This window comes from Falco naumanni, chromosome 6, assembly GCF_017639655.2.
Source record: "Falco naumanni isolate bFalNau1 chromosome 6, bFalNau1.pat, whole genome shotgun sequence".
Lineage (NCBI taxonomy): Eukaryota > Metazoa > Chordata > Aves > Falconiformes > Falconidae > Falco > Falco naumanni.
In genome coordinates this window covers 52,853,733-52,880,099 of record NC_054059.1, presented here as the reverse complement: position 1 = coordinate 52,880,099, position 26,367 = coordinate 52,853,733, and the positions used below count along the sequence as shown (strand labels likewise).

Sequence of the window (26,367 nt, the reverse complement as noted above, 5' to 3'; positions counted from 1 at the left end):
CATGACTGATCTGCTCTAGACACAAGCTAAGGAATTAAGCCAGTTGTATTAGTGCAGACCTACCTACAGAGAGGGAGCAGGGTGGTGGTCGTGGGGCGGGGCAGGGACTCCAGTTTTCTGGTACGCTTAAAAGTTTCTAGCAGCAGTGACTTGGAAATAGGTTTCTAAAACTGACATTCCAAAAGGGAAATAACACACTTGGAACTCACTTTAGTATTTATATACATATGTATTTCTCAGGCTACTAAAGAGTGACAATTTACTCTCAAAGGTAAAAATTCTTGCTGCACTCTAGCAGGGTGGAATAAGAATCCAAGTTTATCACTGACACGCTATGTAAATGTGATTCTCATGGACTAACGTATAATCATTTTGCACAACTGTTTGTGATTGGATGACTACCATTAAATACACTTATAAAAAGGCAACACTAAAGTAGTAATCAGTTTATAAAAAATGCTGCTCCAAGATTTCAGGTGTGCAGAGCTGTAAGTTTACTTCAGAATAAAACACAGACATAGGGGAGGATCAAAACTTTTAGAGGTGTACTTGACCATATATTTGGACAAAGCAGAATTACACTGCATGTAACAAACAGTAAAATTTCTTAAAAGTTGTTACAAATATTTTACTTTCTACCTGTACGATCATTAACATAGTTTACTATATCAAGATTTTTTTCCTAAAGGCTTAAAACAAAAACAATCCCTCTAAACTACTTTCCAACAGTAAAATTTAAGTAAAATGCTTACATTCATTTGACAACAAAAAAACATATTAAAAATGTTGTGTGGGTGGTGCAAGAGCTGCTCTTTCAGCTGCAACTTTCTTCCAGGGTTATTCCTGTGGAAAGAAAGAAAACAGTCTTGTTGTAAACTGTTAATAACCAAATTCTGAAACTTTTTTAAGCGATCCCCACTCCACCAGCACACAATTATCTGAGATACTGCAAAATAAACCATCTAATCTGCAATTCACTAAGCTGTTTACCTTCTCCTCTTTGCGTCTGTCCTTTTCTTCATTATTCTCAATCGTTTCTTCTTCATCTTCCACAATCCCATCCCCTTGATACTTGTCATGTGTCCACTTTGGACTGCTACCTGACTTTTTGAAGTTAAAACGCCCTCTGCCACGCTGGAAAGTACCACGGCCTCTTCCTCTTTTGGCCCAATAATCCACACCATCATCTCTGTCATCATGCTACAATAATACCAGACAAAGAATAAGGTTAAAACACTTCTGAAACGTACCCCCTTAAACGTTAGTACTTTTTCTATGTATAGTATAATTTGATTTAAAAAAACCTAAGAACTTTTTAACAGTTCAGATTATGATTTATAGAATACATTATAAAGTATATCCTTACAATTCATGATGCTATAACTAAAACCAACAATAAAACTGCTTTAAGAGCCCTTATTAGCTGTGGGTCTACTCAAATGTTTGAATGTAACAAAACAGTTCTGTCATGTATCTTCAGTAAGAACAAGGAATTACTCTCTAGTTTTGTGGGGGAAAAAAAAATCTGATTTTCAAGGAAGAAGCTCTAGGAACGTGCTAGGATTTTTATTCAGTTTTCAGATACCCTGCTTCACCTGCATGACATAGGGAAAATGAAGTTCAAACTGTTTAGATCTCACATTAACAAACAACAGTTGAGTTTCTCTGCTTAATAAGCTTAAAGTTTGCTTTCTTACTACCAAATATAGCCTTAAATAGTTCGCTAAGTCTTCTGACAATGACTCCACGCACTGCATGAACACTACAGACAATGATTTAATATAAAAAAGGTTTATATTTAGAAGAGTGAGGTACACTTGCTTCAACATCTGGGTTTTTTACTTGTGATTTGGAAAGAAATTTGAACTATTAAACACATACCACATCTATATAAAGCAGTTTAGTAGTAATTATGTAGGAACAGTTAAAGGGTGGCTTTTTTTTTTTTTAACTAAAAAACGTTTTTAGAGACCAGATAAAAGTTTAATAGCTACAGTTATTTGTTTTAGCTATCATAAAATTTCTTCATTAATGGATTATCACCTCTCTTTCTACATTTATAGATTCAGAAAAGTTTATGTGTGTGTGGAGAGACTGAGAACTCCTTGTACAAACATTCAAATTGTGATTGCATTACTTCTTAGATTATCTGTTAAGATATTTGTGACAAGCTATGATGCTGTAGCAGAAGGTCTAATTTTCGCTACTTAACATTTTTCAACAGTGAAACAATATCCTTAGAAGTTTGCACTGTTAAGGAAATAAAATGGAACAGAGGCTACACATTCTGCATGCTGCACTATTTACTTGTATCAACAGCCCTCCTGTCATAATCCAGATGTGAAAAAGACATCAGAACTAAGGTGATTTTCTTATGACTATCACAGTACTCAACTACTGCTAACAAACTAAGGACTGCTAATAACAGTCAGCCTACAAACATCCACAAATACTGTCAGCTTTTCCTGATCTTCCACTTCTGCAGACCTCCAGACAAATCTAAGAAAAAGCTCAAATGCCATACAGACATCAATCCAGGAAAACACAGCACAAGTCTTTCTGGTTTAAAATTTGTTTTTAACAATTTTAGTATGAATCTGCCTTCTTCCCCACTCACTGATGAAGATTTTGGAGATGAAAACTGTGTCGGGCCTCAGTTATTGCCAGCCTGCTGCAGAAAGACACAAGGGAAGCAGAACCAGGCACTACATCAGCCCTGATACTCTCATGGTTACGTCACTGAAGTCCCTGTCCATACATGCATGCTACTTCTACACTTGTAGAAAGTTTGAAAAAACAAAAGCATGCATAAGATATCGAGTTCTCCACACCCACCAAGAAGTATTTCTTGCTTTTTGGGGTATATTCAGGATCCCATTCCTCTTCCTTCGGTCTCTTCTGAAAAGTAGTATTTGAGTTGCTGGGACCAGTATTTGTTCCAGCAAAGACTCCTCTGGCTCTTCCTCTGCCCCTAATTCGAAACTGATTAACCAAGATGTCATTTAATCCATTTACATAAAACCACAGAGTTCAAGTTCTCTATTACTGAAAATGCTCTTTCTGTGCTTAATTACAGTATCTGCAAGTGTAAAACCATTTTCAAATTCACGTATTACCTTAAGTAATATGTTCAAGCATTCACTTTGAAATAATGATTCTATTAAGTTTAATTGAAACACATTTGAGTTCTCTGCATAAATTCACCCACAATCACCAAAAAGAAATTTCCTTTGACTGCTGGTAAACCAGTGTGTTGCAACAAAAGGTCAGAAGAAACTTCTGAAGCTGTTCACAGACAAAAAACCAAACAGAAAAAACTAGACTGAAAGAGGGAGAAAACTGTCGGGAGAGGGAAAAAAAAAGGTCATGTATGAAGTCAGTCATATCAGTTATGAGAAAGTGATTCTAGAATACATACAAACAATGCAGTTTCTAAATACGTACATCTACTATGTGTTACTCAAACATTTTGAAATGAGATTCAGAAATGTACTTTAGGCCACATTACATTTCCAATGGATAAATTCTTTACTCAGAAAAAATCAAGAATATATACTGTACAGAGTAGCTATGCTTGAAGTGAAAATTAACATCTTAAATATTTTTTATAATGAATTAACAGGATTTTAAAATGTTAGGCTAAGAAGTCTCACAGCAATAAGGAAAATGCTTAACTCAGAATACACTAGAAGTAGCATCTACAGATCCCTCAGCATGTAAATTTTTAGCTTGTGGATAACATCAAACAAGAGTTTATATCCACCATTCAAGGGGAGTAGGGAAAGGCTAGGATGGGAAAACAGACTGCTAAAACCTGCAGTTACTACAGAACACTGTTTTCATGAACAGCCTAGTTAAGACACAGAACTGGGTCTTCAGAATAACTACAAAAACATGGCTGAAAATTAGTTTGTTGAAAATAAGTACCATAACCACACACACAAAAAAGATATAGTTAACTAACTTGAAAGAGCATTATTATGCACACTTAGTTCCACAAAGCTCCAACACTTCTAATGCAGAAATTATACTGGACAGCTTTAGAACTACTCTGAAATCAAAGAGACTGAAAAACAATCCATAAAAGGCTCATAAGACCTATCCAATAAACTGTAGGCAAATAAAAAAAGAACTGCTTGGAGAGTGACTTGGTAAATGATACGACTATCACCTAAAAAAACCTGTACAAGAGAGGAAATGCTACATGCTTTATTTCCAATAGCTCTGAACCTTTACAAAATTAGGGCACACAAGCAGTATCATTGTGCAGGAGAAAAGAGAATATAAAGACAAAATATGATAGGATTAAAAACAAAAAAAGGGGGGGCGGGGGGGTGGGGGAGGTCAGCACTTCCTGGTACTAGGTCCTATGATCAGATCCCCTTTAAGAAAAACATCTAGAGCTTTCCTCAACACTGTATTAACACTCCACTCCCCCAGGTCATCTTTCAGGCAATGAAATACAGGAGGCAAAATCCACTACGGCATTATCTTTCTGGGCTTGCTTACTGCAAAGACCATCACAAAAAGGACAAAACATATTTTTCTCTTTCTATAGAAACTTTTAAACAGAACTGTTACACATAATTCTTCAGGAGCTGGATATTAACGTCAGTATCATTGAAAGATTCTACTTATCCTTATTTCTGTGTTCCTATTCAAAACTATTCATGACATTTATGTACAAGAAGCCCAGAATAAACATAGTCTGTCGGCAAGTTTAGTGAAAAAATCACTGCTGATTTAGCATGAGATTGACAGCTTAGCTTGAAGTCTCCTCTATGCAGCAAGCTATGCTCTCCCAGTGTATCCAGGCTTCCTGCTTCGGGGAGAATTCACAATAAAAACGTTTTATTTACTCCAAAAACAAAGCAGTATTTACTGAATAGAGCCACTATTAGACTGAATTACTGAGGCATTCCCACACTAGCCAGCCTGTATATTTCAACAGTATCCAAGTTTGTATCCCTAAAGACAAGACTCAAGTCCACAGGTTGGCCTATTTAGGTTCTTCTGTTCAGACACAGCTTGTCAGTAAACCTGTGTATGACCATTTATGCCGTAAGGGAATGTGAACCAGTTATTATTTTATTATCCATAGTCAGAACTGGTAGTTACCAGCAGTTAAATTAGTAGAAGTTGATGTGAACTGGAAATTTAATAGACTTCAATTTCATGTAAAATATAATCCCTTTCATGATACATACAATCTAGTTTTCTAAGGCAGTAAAGGCTTCCACCAACTATGAGTTTTCTTCAACTAATTCTTTTTGAGGAGAGGGGGGTTAAGTGCTACTTTTGTCTACCTCAGTGCCACTAGGTTATACAGCTAGAAATTCTACCAATATTGTTGTATTTGATGCCTACACCATCTGAGCATCTATACTTTTATGCCGCATAGATGTTCCTTAGTATATTTGTATTTAAAAAGATATCAAGAAAGGAAATTATGCCTTTTTTGTGCTAGGAATTTTGAACTTTGAATTTTCTTTTAAGTAGCTACAGTTTTTTAGATGGAAGAGTCAAACCTTAACTCAAGTGTTGCATACCTCACAGGCATTTCAGATACTTGTCTGCAGTTTAGAATTTTACACTACTAGAAACTACTACATGTACATTCACACCAATGTCTTTTAGCATTATTTAGTCTTAAGCTACACCAAGGGATTATTGTGAAAGTGTGAAAGTATGACATTACTCCTACCCATTAAGTAAGTCAGAGTTTTTTCCCCACCCACCCAAATACAGAATTGGGGCTTTTCTTGTAGTTTTCTTGTAGTTTGTTTTTTTTATTTGAGGGGGTGGGGGGTATGTTTTGGGGTTTTTTAAGTGTTCCATATCTTCTTAAGGCCTCTTTTATTGATTGCTAGCTTTTTCTTAATGCTTCTACATTTCCCAATTAAAGTATCAGTAATTACATTAACATGGAATTTTTAACTTTTAAGATTTTTCTGAAGACTACAGTGGTCAATATATTACTTTCCAAATCACAATGCGAAAACACATTCCAGAGCTAAATTAATGAGCTTTCATGCTCACTGTGGCTAGTCCAGGCCAAAGAAAGACTGAAAAACAAGTATACCATCTCCTCTCCTCAATACAGCTGTTTAAAGGTTGATGTGTATTTTTGATTACATGCCATTCTCCATTTAACAAGTTGCAGGCATTACACACAAAGGAGGGCCAAACCAAACTGAAAGTGACAAGGAAAAACAGAAGCTTCAGGGAGTTCAGTAGTAACAGATGACAAGATTTATTCTTTAGAGAAAAGTAAATTTGCAGAACTTGTTAGGAAACAATGTAATTACAACACAGCAAGGAATAAGCAAGAAATAATTTTTCCCACCTTTACGCTAGGGTCTCCAATAGCATCCTAATGTCTATTTACACACCAATTAACTGCTATTGGGCAGTGCTGGGAAAAAAACAACTTCTCAGGTTTGGTACATCCCATAAAAGAACTCAAGAATCACTGCAACACATCCTTGTTTTATCTGTTATACTATTACTATTGGTTCAGTGTTCATAATTTGGGGGAAGAATCAGAGAGCAACTTACAAAGGTGCCTCTTGGCCTGTTGACCCCTGCAAAACCAGAGTATTCTTTCTGTTCATGGTGGGTTTTGAACTCTTCATCTCTTTCTTTCTTGCAATCCTTTTCTTCTCGAGAACTGGATGAAGAAGAAGATGGAGAGGAAGATGGGGAGGACCGAGCACGGTCTTGATCTCTTTTTTGTTTACTGAAAAATAAAAAGATAACACTGTGTGCTGTTTTAAGAGTACTAGATAACCTGTAGCATGCTATACTAAAACAGATCTCTTTACATTTTATGAAAAGCTATCCCCCTTCCGGTTATAAAGTCACATATATGTTAAATATTTCAGATGTTAAGGAGTATAGTTCCACTTTCCAGCCTCCTCTTACACATTTAAATGTACTAAATGTATATTATTGCTAGTGAGTTGGAAAGCAGCAGTCTGCAAACTGCAAATACAGCATTTCTATGGTTTTATGCTATGAAGAGATTCTGTTACTTTTAAGATCCGCCTTTCTTCTGAGGCGGAAAAACAGAAGTTGAAGGGAAGAAAACCCTCAAGACAAAGTTTTACAGTAACTTTACATAGTTCAGTTTGCACACTGTTGAGAAGATATGGCATGGGCTTCCCTATGTAGATGGCCATACGGAATTAGCCAGTGGAAGATAATGTGGATACCAAAGTCAAAAAGTAAATGGGAAACAGGAAGCATAAGTGAAAATTCATTGTATATCCAGTACAAAGCAGGGAAAACATATTCCTACAGCAAGACTTTCAGTAACCCCATAGTGGTACTAATTTGACCCACTTTACAAGATTTTAATGTTCTATTCAAAGGAAGGTCATACCTGAAGTAACTCTTACCACTGCTACACAGTATCCACTGAGATATGCTAACATTTTTTTCTTAAAAACAGCCCACTGGCTTTAGACAAAAATAAAAATTCCCCTTCTCACCCATGTTAAAACCTAAGTATCAGTAAGATTCTCATACTCTGGGTGTTATGAGTTGAAAAAGTGCGGAATCAAGCATAACGAACCAAAGTTCTTACACAAACTGTTTATAGAAATGTACTGCATTGAAGTCCAACCTCCTGATGTAGCCTGGATAATAGGACAGATTAATTTGTCATTTTTTTTTTCAGTGTTAGCTTGCTATTCCAAAGTTTTTGTCCTCATCCACCATAAGCCGTGTAAAAGACAGATAATACATATTTGCTGTAAAACAAATAATTTTAATTGTTTAAATTTAAATGTTCCATTATACATTGAAAATTGAAAGCAATTAAGCTTACAATTACAAAAGGCTAATTAGAAGCTAAAAACCTAAATAGGGACTTCAAATATTTACCTGTCATCTTTGTAAGATTTGTAATCCTTGTAATCTTTTGGAGTTTTCTCCTGCTTCCTTGACCCACTGGATTCCCTGGAACCCTTTGAGTCTCCTCGTTCTTTACTTCGCTCTTTCCTACGTCGGTCAATGTCATGACGAAGATCAGCAGAATCGCACCTTAATTTTTTATCTCCCTGTAAACAAATTTATATTTTGGAACAAAAATTTTGAAATAAAACATCCAGAAGAGAATCTGAATGAAAAGGCAAGCTGTACATCAATTTTCAAAAAAGCGAGATAGAATTTACCTATTTTTCAACAAACTCTTCAGCACACAAATTGACTTTAAGTGAACGCCCTTTACATGCAATTGCTAGATCTAAAAAAAGAACAGCTAAGAATTTCAGTTTCAAACAAGCATTCAAATCAAGCCAATGAGATACCTATTTTTTCATGCAGACAGACCATCATACATGGTTTGGGAGGATGTTTAAGCATTCATTTCTTCTGGTGAATTGTTTTTAACAGAGCACAAGCACCTTTGCAATTCAACCATACTACTACTCACTGACACCTCAGTACTTCCCCTCCCCCCACACCCCTTTATCCATGGGCAGCTTAGTGCCACAAAATCGGGCAAGAAATGCCCAAAAAGAAAGGAAGGGTGGGAGAAGACTTGACCTTATATGCCACATTACCAATATAGCAAAATCACGCTAAATAAACTGGCTTCTTGGTAACACACTTCAGTCAAAGGAAAAAAAAAAAAATATTCTAAATGCAAGTACTCCAGATACAATAAATACAAATTATTTTTGTATTTTTATACACAAAATGGTGAAGTTATGATTTAAAGGGTAACACAATAAATTAAGTTTAGAAATACAGATAGAACAGTTACATAGAACCTACTTTTTGACTTTCTTCTTTAAAGACTCTCTCTTCACCTGCTAAACGGGTATGCTTCCTCAGGGTACTTGGAGAGATGTCAATCCTCCTAAATGTAAAATAAAAAGCAGTGTCTTGCCATATGTGTATGTGACTGTTAATGGCCTCAGACACTTCTTTTCAACATAAAACTGAGAAACATATAAAATTTTTGCATTAGAACAAGCTTTTTGCATATAAAGCCCCACCATCAGAATACAGAAGCTAACTAAAAATTAATAACTTTGGTTCTGTTCTGTGTGAAATATGCTAAAAACCAAACACAGATCAAATGCAAAAAAAAAAAATAAATCAAACTGCCTAAGTATAAGTTTGAAGATACTTTTTGTATCTTACGTGTTATTTCAAAAAAACATTATGTATAGCCAGTTGAAACACACACCCCTCCCTGGAAATCATCAACACTATGACAGTTTGCTGTAAAGTCAAAAATACTTAACAGTTAAGAAAACATATGAAACCGGGTACTGACTATGGAGGTAATACATCCTCACATGCAACGCAAATATAGTACACTGCATCATAAAACCGTAACACATGATCAGAAACTACATCTGCATGCCTACCTTCTTACCTTTCAGGCTCTCAGATTTTTCAAAAAAGTGCTGTAAATTAACACACACAAAACCTACAGTATGAGATGGAACATTTCACACTGAAGCATAAAGATGCATGTACAGGGCTTCTTTTCATCTTCAAGACATATGCCCCTCAATATTTGCGCACTGCATGTGAGAAAAGTAAATATATCCTAAGTGAGATACAGAGGTAGAGAAGACATCTGCTACAAAACCACAGATGAAACTAGACCAGGCTCAGACGAGTTCTCTTTTATAGAAGGGGGTTTTGTGATATTTTGTATTTATACAGAAATTGACAAATTACTCCATACAGATTAGAAAAAAATATTTTGGGTTCTCAAAAGAAGTATTAGCAGGCATTATTTGAAACACAAAGCATCTACATATGCAGTTAACATATACCTATGTATTTCTGGGCTCTTTTGCCGGGTGCAGTGTTCTTCAGTAGCTTTTTGATATGCAGTGAACCTCTCATTTAGGGTCATTCCAGCTGACTTGAAGTATTGCTCTGTTGGTTACAATAGAAAAAACACTGTTTCATTAGTTTAATTCAACTGACAGGAATTTTGCTCCTGACAGAAAGGCAAGTAGCAGGCAAAAAACACAGTATTTTCAATAAATCTATGTGAACAAGCAAATGTGGCATTTTCTCTATTTTTACACATTCTGTAACCCAAACAAAGTAACAGTGCACAGCATCACTGCAGGTCTACTTATAACTATGCCACAACTGCATTACATCCAATTCAAGCATCATTTACTGATGGGACTTGCTCATTTTCAATGACATTTTCGTCTAATGAAAGAGAAAGGAGCAATTTCTTAACAGTTATATACTTTGCACGTAAGAGAAAATGAAGTTACTTTGAGTCATGAATACTTGCAATAAGTACATTTTACTATTCATCTCATCTTTAACTTAAAGTAAGAGTTAACTCAGTGAAAACACTTAAGTAATGTATGCTTCAATAACTACATGAATGACCTAACAAGTAATTTCTTAAAGGAATACAGTTTCTTGCTTTGAAGCTGTGATGATAAACAATCCAAGACAATTAACACACCTATATGTAAATAAATTCATTTAAGCATCTGGCATCTTGGCAAACTTGACAACTTCTCTGACAAATTTTCTCTTTCCTTCAGAGACAGTTAAATTAGCAACAGCAAAACTCAGTTTTTAAACCAGCTCAACAAATGTGTTTAAATGTAATATAGAAATACATAAAGTCATGAGCTATGAAATGTTACATATGAAGCAAGCTATCTGCTTAACAGGTCAACATACATCTGTATCAACTTACCGCCCGGCATCCAGTATTTGTCTCATAACCAACCATTAAAACTTGAAACGGCCACTACAAGGGTAGTGCCTCAATCATAATTCCATCAAACACAGGAATTTGAGCTAGCAACTCTGTTTTTATGCCATTTTTGCCAGGAAGACAGAAGGTTCAACTTTGCCTGTTTGGCATCTGTATCTTTCAACAGCTATTTTACTTTTGTAACATGGATTTTGCCATTTCAAAACACATTCCAGGACCTAGTTACAATGAAAAAGAAAACATCACTGGGCATTTTCAGCTCTACATTAATAAAGAGCTGTTCAGACTGGTCGCATCACACCAATAACGAACATAACTTCAATTTGTCAAGAGTTACTAAAATCTGATCACAGACCACAGTAAATTTGACACTTAAGAGAGGTTCTGCTTTGAAAAACAATCATAACTGTACATATTCTAATAACCTGACCAGATAGGCTGTTAAGCTGTTACATTTACCAAATATTTGTTTAACATACAAAAGTTTACAGAAAAACAGTCTATTTGTGATCAACATGTGAGAGTTTCAGGAATACTATTTCACCTGCAGCCTACATATACCATACAAGCAAACCCTTACAGAAGCTCTCACTGGATTGAGCTTTAAATCTCTACATATCAATAAAATAGGTATTTTCAAAACACAGCATTATACTCTGAACAGGTGTCCCAATAGAAAATTTTTAAAACCTGCTATATTATCATGTTGATTACCACTGTTGCCTATTACTTTCTTCTTTATAAGTAATTAAAAATGCAGGAAATCATTCAGCCTTAGTAATCTGAATTTTGCCAACCAAGTAAGACTTTTAACAGAACCTTAACATATACTTCGAGCCCACAAATCTTTGCCATTTTAGAAGCTAAAGCATCTCAAAAAACAATGCTTACAGATTCTTGCTTTTTAGGATGATATGACAAAATTATTTTCACTAGCAAATTTTTCCACATTCAGTACATTAAACACAAGAGAACAAGACAACAGCCCAGTGAAATCAAGTAAATGCTATAAAAAAAAAAAAAAAAAAAAAAAAAAAATCACTCTCCAGATATCCTCACTGGATTTTAAGGAATTGTCTATTTTTCCATCAGAAAGCTTTTAATAGGATATGTGACCTAAATGAAATACATCTACCTTGATAGTCTGGGTTTGTGTTTTGTTGCTTTTTGGGGGGTTTTGGGTGTTTGCAGTAAGCAACAGCCACTGTTGTTAAATCAGAAAATAGTGTACAATACATTTAACGGCTGTTTATTTAGCCACTGCCAAGTTCCTATAAGCAAGATTCCTGGCTCCAGCACTGCAGTACTGTCAAACAGGAATAACATCAAATATCACAGTGTATTTTACTATCATTTAAAGCACAATTTTTCTTAAATCTTATTATTTTGACATTAAAAAAAAAACTTTCTTCATAAGGACCTGGAAACAAGCTCTAGGATGTTCCAAAAGGAATGCCACTGTATTTACATGTGCAAAAGGCATGTCAGCCCACACTGCACCACTCAATATAAAATTGTACGTTAGAGCCATTAAAATAAAACTAAATAAGAAAAGAATGACCAATGTAGTATTTTGTGTCAATCCCACACCAATGTTTAAACCACACTGCAAAATTTCAAACTTTATATACTACTTGGGCTCAAAAATTTATCCAGAAACATAGTGTAACTGCTACCATGCTCTACGCTGCTTGCGGTTTTCTTATACTGCCTGCTGCTGCTATTATTTTTACGTGTACCTCAAAAGGAAGTAAGTCTGACTAAATCAACATTAAAAGAGGGCTGAAATCTTTCTGTACTAAGACAGCAAACAGGCTTAAATGAAATTGTCAGATGTATATTTGGTACGATAAACTGAATACATACCTTTGACGTGGTGAACCAACGACACAATGTGCTGAATAAATGACTCTGACGTGCTTTTGCTGGCCTGTGGCAACTTAATGTGGTCAAAGATGGATCGGAACTCTTGCTCCTTCTTGACGGAATGGACAAGTGTGCTAGCAAGCAGCCTGTCTTTAGTCAAGGAAGCAGGTCTAAAATACATCAACAACAGAAAGAGACACACAAAAAGAAACCACTAGTTTAAATAAAAATGAATGACACTGCAGGCAGGTGGAGAACGACACTGTAAAGCTGAATAATTTACCTATTGGAATCGTCAAGAGGTACCGGTGCCATTTTGAGTTTAACTTCAGGACGATGGGAGTCACTGGCTATCATTTTGATCCTAAGTGGGCTCTCCTCTCTGAAGGTGGATTTTTCTCTCGCATCCAGATTCTTGTGTAGAGGGGGACTGTAATCAAAGAGTTCTTTGAGCTTTTCAGACTTTACCTGCTCAGGTGACTGAGTTTCTTTCTTCATCATTATTCTCTCAGAACTCTTGTCTTCTTCCTTGTGCTTATCTTTTGTTGCACTAGGCCTTTCCACTACATAGCCAGTCTCTTTAAGCTTATAACTTTTCTCATCTCTAAATCCATCGCTCTCTCTATTGCCCTTGATTGATATTTTAGATTTGTATTTGGTTCCTTCCTCCTCAGCATTCCGGTGAGATGCAGTAGGAAAATTTTTACCCTGATCTGCCAGGACAGACTTTCTGAACTGTCTGTAATCCTCTGTCTCCTCTGTGTCCTCCCCTTCAGAGTCATTAAACTTTTCTTTCCCAGTCTCTTTATCAACGAAAAAATCTAAGGTTTCCTGTTCCTCCCATTCCCTTTCTCCCTCTGTCCTCCCTTTTTCTGATCCTCTCTCCTTCTGGGCCTCCTTTTCCCTGGTATTACCCCTATCAAGCAGGTATACTCTAGACTCTTCATCTGTGTACCTGTGGATAGCAAAGAAGAGACCGGTAACTCTGGATTGCATTCATTCCAGTTCACTTGCATTCCTCTTTTGTGTCAATCCCACACCAAGAAGAAATACATTCCTCTGAGCAATTCAACTTTAGCATGCAATGCTTCGCACACCGTAACACTGTACCCACTTGTCATTTATGTACTACTGGAGGCATCTGAAGAATATGCCTTTCTGTAGAACACCTAGAAATCCTCTGCTTGAGTTTATAAAAAAGCTAGTGATTTGTTTGTTCTTTCTTAGTAAGTACTCAGTTTCACATTCTCGTACACCAGTCATTTTTTTCCATCAAATTCACATTAAATCTTACAATTCAGACTGTAATTAATTTTTGTGCTTTTTTTTTTAGTGAAAAATTTAAAGGGGTACCATAAAAAAATTTAATTCTTTTCAAGATCCTTCACATTTCTAAGATAACTCCAAAATCAGACACAGGCTTAATGCATTCACTATATTGTGTACAAGCAGGGAACCTTTAGAAGGCAGCTCTCCTAAACACAGAAACACACCTACCAATTAATTCAGCCACTGCCTTATCTATACACTATTTTCATATAGGTCCTAATACAATGACCAACTCCAATACATCTTACCCAGGGGAAGTCACATTTTTGATCTTCTAAGCAATGTAATTTTTACATAGTAAGTCACTGACTAGAAAAATTTAAAAGCTTGCAATCAAGCCCTTATACCATAGTCACAGCTTTGCTCTATAACTATTTTGTAAAAAATGCACTGAAGTACAAGTCACATTAGAAAAGAACAGTCTAGTGTCAGTAAGAATTCTACAGCTTTAAAAAATTACTACTGTATCAAATATTTTAAGAGCAAATTGAAGAATGTTACGTTAATTGGAAAATATACACTGAACTTTAAATATGTCATCCCTCACATCAGTAGAATTATGTTACAAAGATACCAAGACCTACTACCCTCTTTCATAAGTAACACAAATCAAAGTCAAGGCATCAAAGTTGTCATATTGCACTGCACAATTAGCAATTGATGCTGTTTATGTTAACAAAGAAATCATTGTACAATATCTGCATTTTTAGACTTCCAAAAGATCTGCATTTCAAACTACATGAAGCATTAAAACTTCAAAACACTCAAACAGAATTCACTATCAAACAAGCAAGTCTGATGCACTATTCCAATTAAGGTTTTTCATAAGAGTAAACAGAGTATAAGAAAATACATCATAAAGGAAAAGCACAAACCAATTTTTCCTCAAGGATACATGTCCCTATCTCCACTAGTCAACAGTCAAGAACTTGAAGCATCTTAGGAGGAAAAGGCCTGTTTCAAAGCACAATTCCAACCAGACTATAATTAGTAATATTTATCCCATATTGTATTTTCCAAGGTACAGTGATGACCTTGTTGAAACTCTGTAACAGCCAGCATTTTAAGGGACAACATTAGGCTTATAATTTAATTCTTACCTTTTCATAAACTTTCCACCTTTTGTAGTGTCCTGTTCACCACCTTCAGGATAAAATGACCGCACTCGAGCCTCCTCACGGGGAGCGCTCTGTGATGGGATTGTCTTTGCAGGGCTTCTCCTTGAAGGGATATGATGCAATGGGCTATTCTGAGAAGGACTATAACGGCTAGAACCATTTCCAAGAGAACCAGAGCCAGACCTCTCAGGACTATGCTGAATGGAATGGGAATGTTGAGGAGTGTCCTTTGCTGAGTGAGCTGTGCTAAGCAAAGGGGCATCAGAGCAAGATGAACTCTGACTAGGTGGGGTGGCAATAGAAGGACTATGGGGTGACCTTGGACTGTTATCATATGCTGAAAGGCCAGGCCAAATGTCGCCAGAAGCTGCTGATGATTTGTTAAAATCGTCAAGAGACTCTGATGGGTCATGTTCAAATGTATCTTTCTGTTCATCTTGTGATTTATTTTTCAAGGGGCTATCTTGCAAAGGAGCCCCTTCAGTTTTCTTTGCCTGCTTTTCCAGAGACGCACGTCTTTTGGAAGAGACAGGTGATTTGCTGTATGGGGATGAAGAACGAGATGAAGAGGACCTTGGGGACCTGGAAGATCTGTAAGATCGACGAGATCTGCTCCGGGACCTCTGGGAAGACACAGACCTTCGTTTTGGACTTCTGGAACGTGAACGGCCACGCCTAGGGCTTCGGGAGTGTCTTCGGTTCCAGACAGGCCTATAACCTCCACGATGGTATCTACCACCTCCTCCTTGATAATACCCTCTACCTCTTCCTCTGTAACCATAGGGACGTCTCATTCCTCTATTATTTCTGTAATCTCTGCGATAATCTCTAGAATAAACACGATCCCTGCTGCGAGATCGTGAGTATGTCCTTGACCGAGACCTAGAACTAAAATTAAAAAGCAAACATTAACATTTGACAATTGGAGAATTAAGCAAACAAAACAAAAACAAAACAAAACAAAAAAAAAAAAAAAAAAAGAAGTGCCTTGACACTAAATGTTCAATTTCTCTAATGCAGTCAGAATGGTAAAATTAGCAGCAGACTAACAGTCTTAAAGTAACTTCTACAATCTACTTTTATTTATTATTTGTCTCAAAGGATTATAATAAACATGTCTATACTCCTAAAGGACTGAGAAATTACTTCAGCATCACATGATTAAGACACTACCAGCCTCAGTGGCCTGCCCTGCCATTTTATTAAGAGATTATCACCACTCTGGAGTGTGGCATTCAGTTCCCCAGCCACCATGGTTCACAGCCTGGAACATGAAGTTACATGACCCCCAGTTTAATGTGCCAGCCTGCAGACAGCAGCTGATGAGGCAGTAAACATTCAACATTCAATTCTGCCACTTTTTCTATGGGAGACAGTAATGTCCACTAATAAGAAAGATGAGGAAAAGGCTGGAGGCAACACAGAAGACAAGACACAGCAATGCTTATCTGCTAAAGCCTTAAGTTACCACAGATACAAAAAGCTGCATGAGAAATGGAAAATCACAGGGGAAGAGGCTGGACAAATAAAACATCACATGAAGGGGGAGGGGGGAATCAAACCAGCCACAATCCTGAGGAACCATTAGCATTCTGAAATTATCTTGAGATACAGGAAGAGAGAAAAAACAGCTAAGTATTAAACAAAGTAACAGAAATTACATTCAAAGCACAATTTACCTACTGCCTAAAACAAAGTAAGATCCCAGGGTCACTTCTGCCATAGCATCATACAAATGAAAAGTAATTTCCAGACAGAAACTAATATACTAAATCAACTTTTCATGCACTAAGACATCAACTTACCTGTATCTCTTTTTTCTAGAATGTGATCTGGATCTTGACCTAGAGCTGGACTGAGATCTGGACTTGGATCTTGAAGAATGTGATCTTGAGTTAGATCGACCCATTTTTCCCAGCAGATACACTCCTTCCCAAAGGAAAAAGCAGTGAGGGGAGGGAAAGAAAAAAAAAAAGGAAGCAGCTGTTTAGAGTCTATGTAAATTTCTATATGCTAAAGTAAGAATATTGGAAAGAGGTATAGCATTTCTTAAACCAAAGAACTCTGAAGACAACTGAGTACATTCATTAGTAAATCAAAAGCTCAACCACATTTTAAAGAATTTAACATAGCTACATGCAGTTTGTCTGAAAAGATGAAGTATAACAGTAAAACGATTTCCACATTTAATCGCAAACTGATCCTGTAGAAGGACAGAGGACAAAACAAAAAAACACTTCTGCAAATTAAGGCAAGAAACAATGCAAGTCTGAACAATTACACATTTTAATATGTTTGAAAACTAAATTCTTGCTATCTGTGTAGTTTATAGTTTCCTTGCATTTCCAATGCAGCAGTCCTTCTCTGGGAGGACTTTACAGTCCATTACAATGCTACTTTTACATAAGCAAAGGAAAAGCCCTGAAGTATTCTGTCCAGCGGTTGTTGGTTTGAGCCAGGGGTATTTCCCTTAACCACATAATCACTCTGATCCAGTTTTCCACTGGTCAGTACGCCCATCTTGCATCCTTTTAGGTTAATTTTGCTTTTTAAACTACATGTAAAATACATGGTCAACTTAGATTTTAACAACTAGTTAAATAATATGGCTTGCAGCAGAATTCAACATTGTTCAGCTCAAATTAAGATATGAAAACTACAAGTTATTATAAGGCAATGAGTCCTAAAAGAAAATAAACTCATATTAAACTATAATTTCTTCTTATGTACAGTCATAATAGATGTTTAGAATTAATTAGTGCTAACCATGAAAAATACACAGCTTTTCCTTTTCAGATCAGTGGCTAAAAATCCCCAAATTAATTAATTAAAACTCTGACCCGCTGCCATTCTTTTGAAATTGCCCAGCTTTAAAACAAAAAAAGGGTCACATTAGACAACCTGAATATAAACTGTGAACAAGTCATACACATTTTCAGGCCTTTGTATGCTCAATACCTATAGCCATTGTTTTGTAATAATGAAAATAAAAATGGAAAACAAACATTTAGCTTTTGTATTGCAAACAAGCATGAAAGCCTAAAATCACTGTATTGAAAAAACATGCTCAACACAACGAGCACTTTCTGTCACAAGGTATTTTATATAAAATCTTTCTTGTTACCTGGGTGATATTTCATTATATAAAGACAAATAAACAGTGTTACAGCTTACAGTTCACAAAATTTCACAGATTTTTAGACACACACAAGAGAACCCAAAAGAAAAAAAAGCAGTCCACCCTTTCCCCGCCAGCTGGTCCCTTCTACCCCATATGACCTCCCCACCATAGTAGCACAAGATTTTGCATGGCCCCAAAGAGATGTAACCTCATCTGAAACTAACCTGGCAAAAAATAAATTTTAACCCAAACCAGCTTTCCATTAACTAAAAAAAAAAAATTATTTACCTTGGAGATGAATAGTGTGTTGAATGCTGTCTCTTACCGTCTCCTTCCATTAAAAAGCAAATTTGCATAACCTATACTCAGAAGATGGTTTCTACTTCATTGTGTTCAATTAAAACTTACAGAAAATGGCTTATAATCTCTAATGTTCGTCTATTCACAGTAAACATTAATCTAGAGCTTTTAAAATGTTGTAAGACATGAAGCATACCAATTTTCCAAGAGTGCTAAAGAAAAACTGGTTTTGATGTTACAAGTAATTTTCAGACCAAACTTCAGATGTACAAGTTTATAATACAACCCAATCTCAACTTGAAAGGAATCTGTTTGATTTTCCCTGTATCCAACAATAACATTTATGCATTTGCATCCTATGTAGGGCAAGTACATATATACTGTACAACAGTTGACCTTTACAAGACATATGCTAATTTCAGAAGGCTTTATGTTGTCATTTCTTATTTCAAGCACAAATTTTAGGAAAACAAAATCAATCCTCATTTTAAATGGCTGGGTTCAATCAGAACATTTAAAAATAGAATTAAGTTAATCTTACCTCAAACCGTTGGCTGGTGCCAATGAAGCAATTATTTCAAAACTCTCTATCTGTGCTTTCAGCAATACTGATCCCTATAGAACAGAAAAAGAGACTGTCAAAGACATGAACTTTTACTAAAGGGCAGGCAATACCTTTTGCTTAAATGGGTTCAAACATTATCTGTTTAGCATGAAAAGACAATGCCTAAGAAATGGCAAATTTACTCTTTGACTCTGTGGAGCTGCATGTTAAGACTAACTAGAGCTGCTCAACAGCTAGCCACTGCCAAGGGGCATATCCTACTCCCCTTCCACATATCATCACTCTTCCTTCAGCCTTGCTTACAGGGCTGTATAATGCATTATCCTCACCTTCACAATGGCCCTGACACCCTTTGGAACCCTCACCGAGCAGACTCTTAATACCCAGAAATCAGTTTCATAAGGCTGGGTTATTGAACTGGCTTAATGCAGGGCCAAACAAGTGCCCGAGCTGGATTATGGGGGCAGTACAGCAACAGCCAGGAGGACAGGGCAAAAAAAGAGACAGTGGCAAACTGTTAGACCAGTTTGAACTCTTACAGCCTTGCATTTAACTGGAGCTATCTTTTATCTTTTAGGTTTCTTTTACAACATTTATACAAGCATTACCCTGTTACACTTTCTTGTTTAAAATGCATACATGTATGAGTTTACCTAAACAACCAACATCTTTAACAATACGCTCCTTTGCAGGTGTACAGAAACAAAGCACAATTGTAGCAATGAAACCAATCTCAAATGTACAAACTTTTCACTGGCCTCATCTTTCAATTACCTCAAAGCCTCAAGACTATACATATATACGCCTGTAATCTGACTCAACATTAAGCAAGCTTTCCAATTCCATTCAAGCAACTCAGAATTTTGTTGTTCAATACAGATGGGATGGATCTCCCAGAAATTCTGCGTCTCAACAATTTATTCATTAAAGCCAAAGTCATAAGACATCCACTGCTTCTAAATGACACATTCATAGGTGTCTTCATCTGAAAGAAGAAACGCAGCACTTGTGTTCATAAACACTGCTTTCAAAAGTCCACTTACCATTCACTAGTAGTGACCAAGATATTTCCAATTTCTACAAAATATATGCTTTAATAAGATTAAGTTTTTACTTCTCATCATCAGCAAGCATGAGTCTCTGAAGGAGCACAGTAGTGTATCGGACCATTTCAGATCTTGTCTAGACAAAAGGCGAGATGGTATTAGCTAGTAAAGATTAATTAAGGCATTCAGAAGTCTAGTACAGAAAAAGTAACACAAACTTCAGCTAAATGGTTGAAGTTCAGTCCAAGATTTTAAATCAATACTTAAATCATCTCTACTTCTGACTTAAAATAATCTAGATCCTGCGGATATAGAACAAGACAGTTACTTCACCTTTAAAACCTCTAGGCAGAAGACAGGATCTTAAATTACTATAGCTCAAACTCTGGCAATCAGTTCTGCACAGTTTTAAGAATATCTTCTAACAAGTGGCAAAGGTGAGAAGCAGTCGCACTTTTTTTTTTTTTTTTTTTTTTACCAGCCATTGGATATATACCACATCTGACTCTGGCAGCTAAAATATATTTGCTATCTTATTCTCCTTAAACAAAAACAACCACCACACACAGGGAGAATGGATATAACATTTCAAAAGAAAATTTTTGAACAGAAAACCTTAACTAATGAATTAAAAAAAAACCCAAAACCTCAACTACTAGCAGCTTTTGTTTCTATTTAATTGTGATCGGTGAAAGCTTGAGACACAAACATTCTTTCCAAAATAATGCTCATACTTCGGAACAAAAGTGAAAAGACTACATAGCTGTTTTTTTTAATAAAGGCTTGTCTGTGTAATATCCTCACAATATTCAAGAATCTAAAATTCTAACCACCTCTATTAAAGCTAATTTAGTAAAGAATAGTGGCAGACACAGAAACCCGTAGGAAAATGGCTCCTTTATAACAGTACACTTCTACATGCTTCACACTTTTGCAGAAAAAGTACACATTCCTCTGAAAGCATCACAACTACAAAATACCATTTCAATATCAAATAAAATCATTCACAACCTCTTCCTGTGGACTCTTGTGCTCACTGCCAGTCTGTAGTGGCTACATCATGTCAAGTAAGGGCACAAGTGGCAAAGTGCAATGAAAAAGAGGTGCTAAGCATCATATGTTGCTATATAAATTAATCAATCCCTAAATAAAGACTAGCTGCCCTTCTCACTTCAGTGCATGAAGCTTATCTCTGAAGTAGTCTCAGAAGAGACCCAGAGTCTGCCAAATATGCGCATCAGGAACATGACACAAGACATCATCACTGAGCATTTTTAAGAGGACCATGACTGCTAAGAACATGGTGTATGCCTGAAATACCAGGGCTATAATACATGTTTCTTGCAACTCAATTTTCTTCTTCCCTTGCTTTCTATCCTGAATATGTGAAAGGAGATGCTTGGCTCTCAGCTATTTCACTCTTGTGTTAAAAAAAAAATCTGGATATTACAAAAGGAAGGTGCTGTAGCTCCACAGTACTTCAAACCCGAATAAGCTGGCATCATTAGTTTAAAGAAAAGGTCCTGTCTCTCCTGTCCTTTGTTTCCTTACATTCCTGATCTCTCCTCCCTCATGCCAGCGCAGGTATTTCTGCAGCCACATAGTGAATTAGATCAGAAAATGTATGGACCACCTCAATTAGTTTAAATACAAGCGATTTTTCCAGTATGGTTCACGACAACAACCCCACAAACATGTGGGCCAACACAGGAAAGTTGTAATAGCAGCCAGACAGGACTGCCTCTTTTGGCAGCACTGCAATCTTAAAGCTTCCCTGAAACTAGCTTAGCAAAACCATCGGCAGCAACAAACTTGGAAGTTAAGCTTTTTAACAGTACTTGCCAGCAGCTTTAAAAAAAAAGAAAAAAAAATAACAAACACCACACCAAAAAAACCACAACAGAAAAAACAACAGAACACCAAATCCACAAACAAAACCTCCACCTCCAACCAACCAAACCTTAACACAGAAATCTAGACTTCTTTAAAAAATGAAGTCCACTACCTGCCAGATACTGGATCATATTCTTGACCAAAGAGGGAATCAAGAAGTTTAATGGCAACAGTAGGATGTCTGAGCCCCTTAAATCAGTCTCTACCAGTAAGTGTGACCATTAAGCAAAAACAAGATACACAACAGAATCAAGCTTATCCTGCCACAAGCAATGCAACAAACAGGAAGTAAATGTCACAGTTAGCATTTGCTATGTTCAAAATAAAAATGAAGGGCAAAAAACCTGTTTCAAATTCCTTTTAAATGTTCTTTTTAAGTTTTTACTACACCACTGATATTAAAGTTTTTTCAGAATACACAGACTGCAGATGTAACATATCTGTTAAGTCATTTCAAAAGTTCTACACCATGTGGAAGTTTAAGACATTTTAGGACAGTTATACCCAATTACACTAACAAAACACTGCTTCCTCTTAGCTTAATTATTTTAGCTATCCTTTGTTCACAGTTATGTAGTAGTGTACATTTCTCTAGCCTAAGCATTACTTGAAAGCTGTCAGCAAGATTAGAGTCAAAATCTTGTTAAAGTAATTCACAAGCTGTTGCCAAAACGCATTTTCGTTCAGTGATTCAGGCTTCAAAAGAAATGAGGATTATACAGTCAGGACAAAACAAAAGGACATAGACAGTCTTCAAGAAATCCCACAGATTTTGTAATATTCTCTCATAATACCCATACCAATTTAAAGAAAGTCAGTCTTGCTAAGACAGTAGTGTAAGGCATCTACCCCCCCCCCTTTTTTTTTAAAGAACCCACAAACTTAACAGCAACACATCACAAATAAGAACCGAATGCATTTCATTAGTGACTGTAAAACCATGCTACTCAGATCATCAATTACTAAAATCCTACAAATACTAAAATGCCACAGCAAATTTGCCAAAACTATCTTGGAATGTACAAATATGATCCGGGATGCATATATTCCCTTATTTTATATTTTTGATACATAATATTATTTCATAATATCCACGAAGTTGCAAAGACAGAAGAGACCCATTTACGAATTACAGCAAGAAAAGTCAACTGGAACAGTAGAACATACAAAGTCCTTTTTTCCCTAATTCATTTATTCATTGTTTTGTGGAAAACAATATAAAATATTTGCAAATTACATCAAAAAACAGCATCCTACTAGTAACAGTAAAATCAGCTCTGCAAAACCACATGATCGGTAACCGCTCTATTATGTACTACTATTGGCAAACAAAAGCATGTTTCTCCTCTAATTAAAAACACAGAAATCAAAGTGACTATTTCAAAGAATTCTGTCAATAGACGAAAAGGAATTAGCATGCTTTTGGATACACATTTTGAGTAGCCATTTTTGTTATTTTTTGTTTGTGTTTTAAACACCGTTTTCATACACCCTTACACAGTCGTTTCCACAACCTCTTTGCAATAAACTATGAGCATGCTGCTGCAGAAAAGGCTATCTTCCCTCCCTCATTTGTTCCAAGACTAATATTCATATAGGCGCTCGGTGAGCTGAAGTAGCGAACTGATCCAGAAGAAAAACTACTCTGGATGAAAAGACAAAGCTGACAGCCACATAACCGCCCAGATCCCATTTACCACAAGGCCGCATGGAGGCCAGTGCTGGCACAATGAACAAGACAGCAATACACTTTCAGAATACTTTCAGGAGAAACTCACAGCGATAACTGAGTAACAGTTGTAACCCAAAAGCTTACTTTCTTCAGTAGTTTCCTTCACACATCTCCACTACTTGTAAACAAACCCCAAAAGTTCTCTGACATTCCTCAAACCCCTACACTACAATCTCTCCTTGACAACCAGCCAGAATCTAATCCATCCAAATACCTGCAACCTAGCTCCAAACAACAGCTCCCTGCTGACCCCTTTCTAAATTCCTACAGCCACTCCCAAGTTTTCAGCATCCCCAACGGCAACAGGCCCTTCCCTGTGGCACATGCTCCCTCCTACTTCCAAGAAAGCTTCCCTCAGTCACAGCCTTCACCTGAGGAACTGTTCCACACAGCCAAGCCCACTAAAGCCTTGCTCACGCCACGGAGCCTGTGTTCAGGAGAGAGGCAGTCACGCCCCAGGTACTGATATATGTAACACCTTAAACCTCTTCCTGCCATTCGGTGCAGCCTGTCACTCAACATATCAAAAGGGACGAGTGGGAGGAAGCAATTCCTACCCTCCCTACCACAAGAAGCTGCATGCTTGGAGCGTACCTCAGAGCCGGAGCCTTTACCGCTGCTTATCTCCCCACTTTTGTCTAAAGCAATGAGATTATTGGGGAGGAGAAAGAGGAGGAAGGAGAAGACAACAGCTAGTCAGCATTTTCCTGGAACCCCACATGCTTTAATCAATCCTTCCCACACTGACAACAACTATTCTAAGTGATGGTTTTATAGATTTATCATAATCAACCATTACACAAGCAGTGGCTACCTGCAGTGTCAAGAACGCCTTTGTTCTGCATGCTCCCAGGTCTTCCCATAGTAAAATTTAATTGCTGCTGCTAAGGTAAAACTTTGATCTCAGAGATAAACAAGCGACAGGTCGTACTGACTTGGTAAAGGATCACCCTGACACACAAAACAAGAATCTGATTTTCATTAAGAAAATTAAAGGCAAAAAGCAGGGGGTTTAAAAGCAAATGAGAAATAAAGGGCAAGATCCCACAACAAGATTCTACACCATCATCAACACCGGGAATGTAACAGCCCCTTTCAGCAAGGGGCATAAAACCCGCTCCAGCCCCTCCCCGGACTTAGGGGCGTTTCTGCACAGGGCAGATAAGGCGCAGGAGCCAAGCGGGAGTACGCACGGCACAAGCGCCCGAACCGCAGCCATGCCCGGAGGGAAGTTCCTACAGCGAGCGCAGAGGCTCACCCGCCGCCGGGCAGCATCCCTCCGGCCCAGCGCCGCTCCCCTCCGGCCCGTCACGCCCGCCAGGATAACGGCCCGACTGCACGCTCCCGTAACCAGTGCTGCACGGCCTCCTGGGCTCCGTCTCCCACAGGGAGGGTGGAAAGGCTGCAAACCAAGGCCGGCCGGGCTGGAGGCTCAACGGGGCAGGCCACCCATTCCGCTCCCCGCCCCCCGCCCCGCGGCGAGCTTCCAGAAGCCGCGAAGCAGCTCAAGGCAGCTCCGCGGCCGCCTCCCGCCACCCCGTCCCTCTACCTTCGCTCCCGGGGGCGCCGTCCAGGCTCAGGGAGGAGCGACGCCCGCCCGGCCCGACTCCCGTAGGAAGCGACGGTGGCGCGCGTTAGGGCGGCGACGGCGGCCGCCCGGCCCGTCCCCGGGGGAGCGGTCGGGCCCGTCGCCCCGGGGCTGGCACGGCTGGCGCGGGGCGGGGGGGCGCGGAGGATAATGGCTGCGCAGCGCCGAGGTCACGCGGCGGGGAAGGGCGGGACGGCGCGCGGGCACCGCGCGGCCAGGAAGGGGGGAGGGGAGGCGGGCGCCGCTGCTGCCCCGCCACCCCCCCGCGGCCGGCTGGGCCGCGGCTAAGGCTCGCTAGCGTCCCGCAAAACCCTCCCGCGGCCCCTTCACCTCCACCCCTCCCTCACCTGGCGGGCGGAACTCCCGGCGGCCCCGCTCCCTTATCGCAGCTCGGCGGCCATTTCCCGTCTCGCCGGAGGAAGAGACGCGGGGCCCAAAGGGAAAAAGAAAAAACCACCATAGAGAGCGGGGGGCGGCCACCGCCGCGGGTGCGTCACTTCCGCCCTGGGCGGGGAAACGCTGCACCACTCGCTGGCCGAGCGCCATCTTGGTTTTGGGTAGCCGTCAGCAAGGAAGATGGCGGCCCGCGGCACTGATGGCCGATAGCGGGCCGCCCCGGCGCCCGTGTCCCCCGGCGGATGGCGTGGCCCTGCCCTACGTCCCCCGACCCTGTGTCACGGCCGGTGGGGGCGGGGGCTGTGTGTGCCCGGCCGGCTGCAGCTCTGTGCCTCCTCCCGTACCCCCGCAGCTAAAAGTTGTCCCCTTTTACCCCTTCCTTCCCCGAAGAGGGATCCGAGGAGCCGGGGCCCCCCGGCCGCCGCTGCCTGGTTACCTGTCGGGCGGGGTGCGCGTCCATCCACAGGCGTTGCTCGGAAGGGCCTGTCTGTAAAGCGGAGCCCAGCCAGAGGACCACCGTCAAGCGGCATTTGCGTCCGATGCTGCCGCGCAGCAGGAAGCAGGTCTCGCAGCCGCGGTACTTTACTGCAGCGGCGTTTGCAGCAGATTTGTGCGTGTCGCCTGGTTGCGATGCAGCAGCGCAACGCTGGGGAAAAGCGTGCCCGAGGGACTGGCCCGAGGGGTGTCTGT

The 26,367-nt window shown here is 38.8% G+C and overlaps 2 protein-coding genes across 18 annotated transcripts in view; one reads left to right on the top strand and one right to left on the bottom strand.

Moving 5' to 3' along the window:
- Positions 1-470: 470 nt before the first annotated feature.
- Positions 471-26,235, bottom strand: BCLAF1 (BCL2 associated transcription factor 1). Of its 17 annotated transcripts, none has more exons than XM_040597695.1 (14): positions 26,114-26,218; positions 20,066-20,204; positions 18,999-19,072; positions 16,842-16,965; positions 15,019-15,924; positions 12,873-13,544; positions 12,590-12,759; positions 9,801-9,906; positions 8,782-8,866; positions 7,888-8,063; positions 6,559-6,739; positions 2,836-2,982; positions 991-1,200; positions 471-843 (listed from the first exon to the last, which is right to left on the bottom strand). In XM_040597695.1, the coding sequence occupies exons 4-14, from the start codon at positions 16,943-16,945 to the stop codon at positions 838-840; spliced, it is 2,763 nt and encodes a 920-aa protein (XP_040453629.1). In that variant the 5' UTR covers positions 16,946-16,965; positions 18,999-19,072; positions 20,066-20,204; positions 26,114-26,218; the 3' UTR covers positions 471-837. The 17 variants fall into 17 exon arrangements, with proteins under 17 accessions (XP_040453629.1, XP_040453632.1, XP_040453626.1 ...); XM_040597698.1 differs by having other exon boundaries at positions 16,842-16,962; XM_040597692.1 differs by lacking the exon at positions 26,114-26,218 and adding an exon at positions 25,629-25,785.
- Positions 26,180-26,367, top strand: part of LOC121089916 (vacuolar protein 8-like) — a 32,812-nt gene continuing 32,624 nt past the window's right edge. Inside the window, exon 1 of the mRNA XM_040597712.1 lies at positions 26,180-26,240. The gene's annotated coding sequence lies outside the window, so the exon portion shown is untranslated. The remainder of the gene's footprint in view (positions 26,241-26,367) is intronic.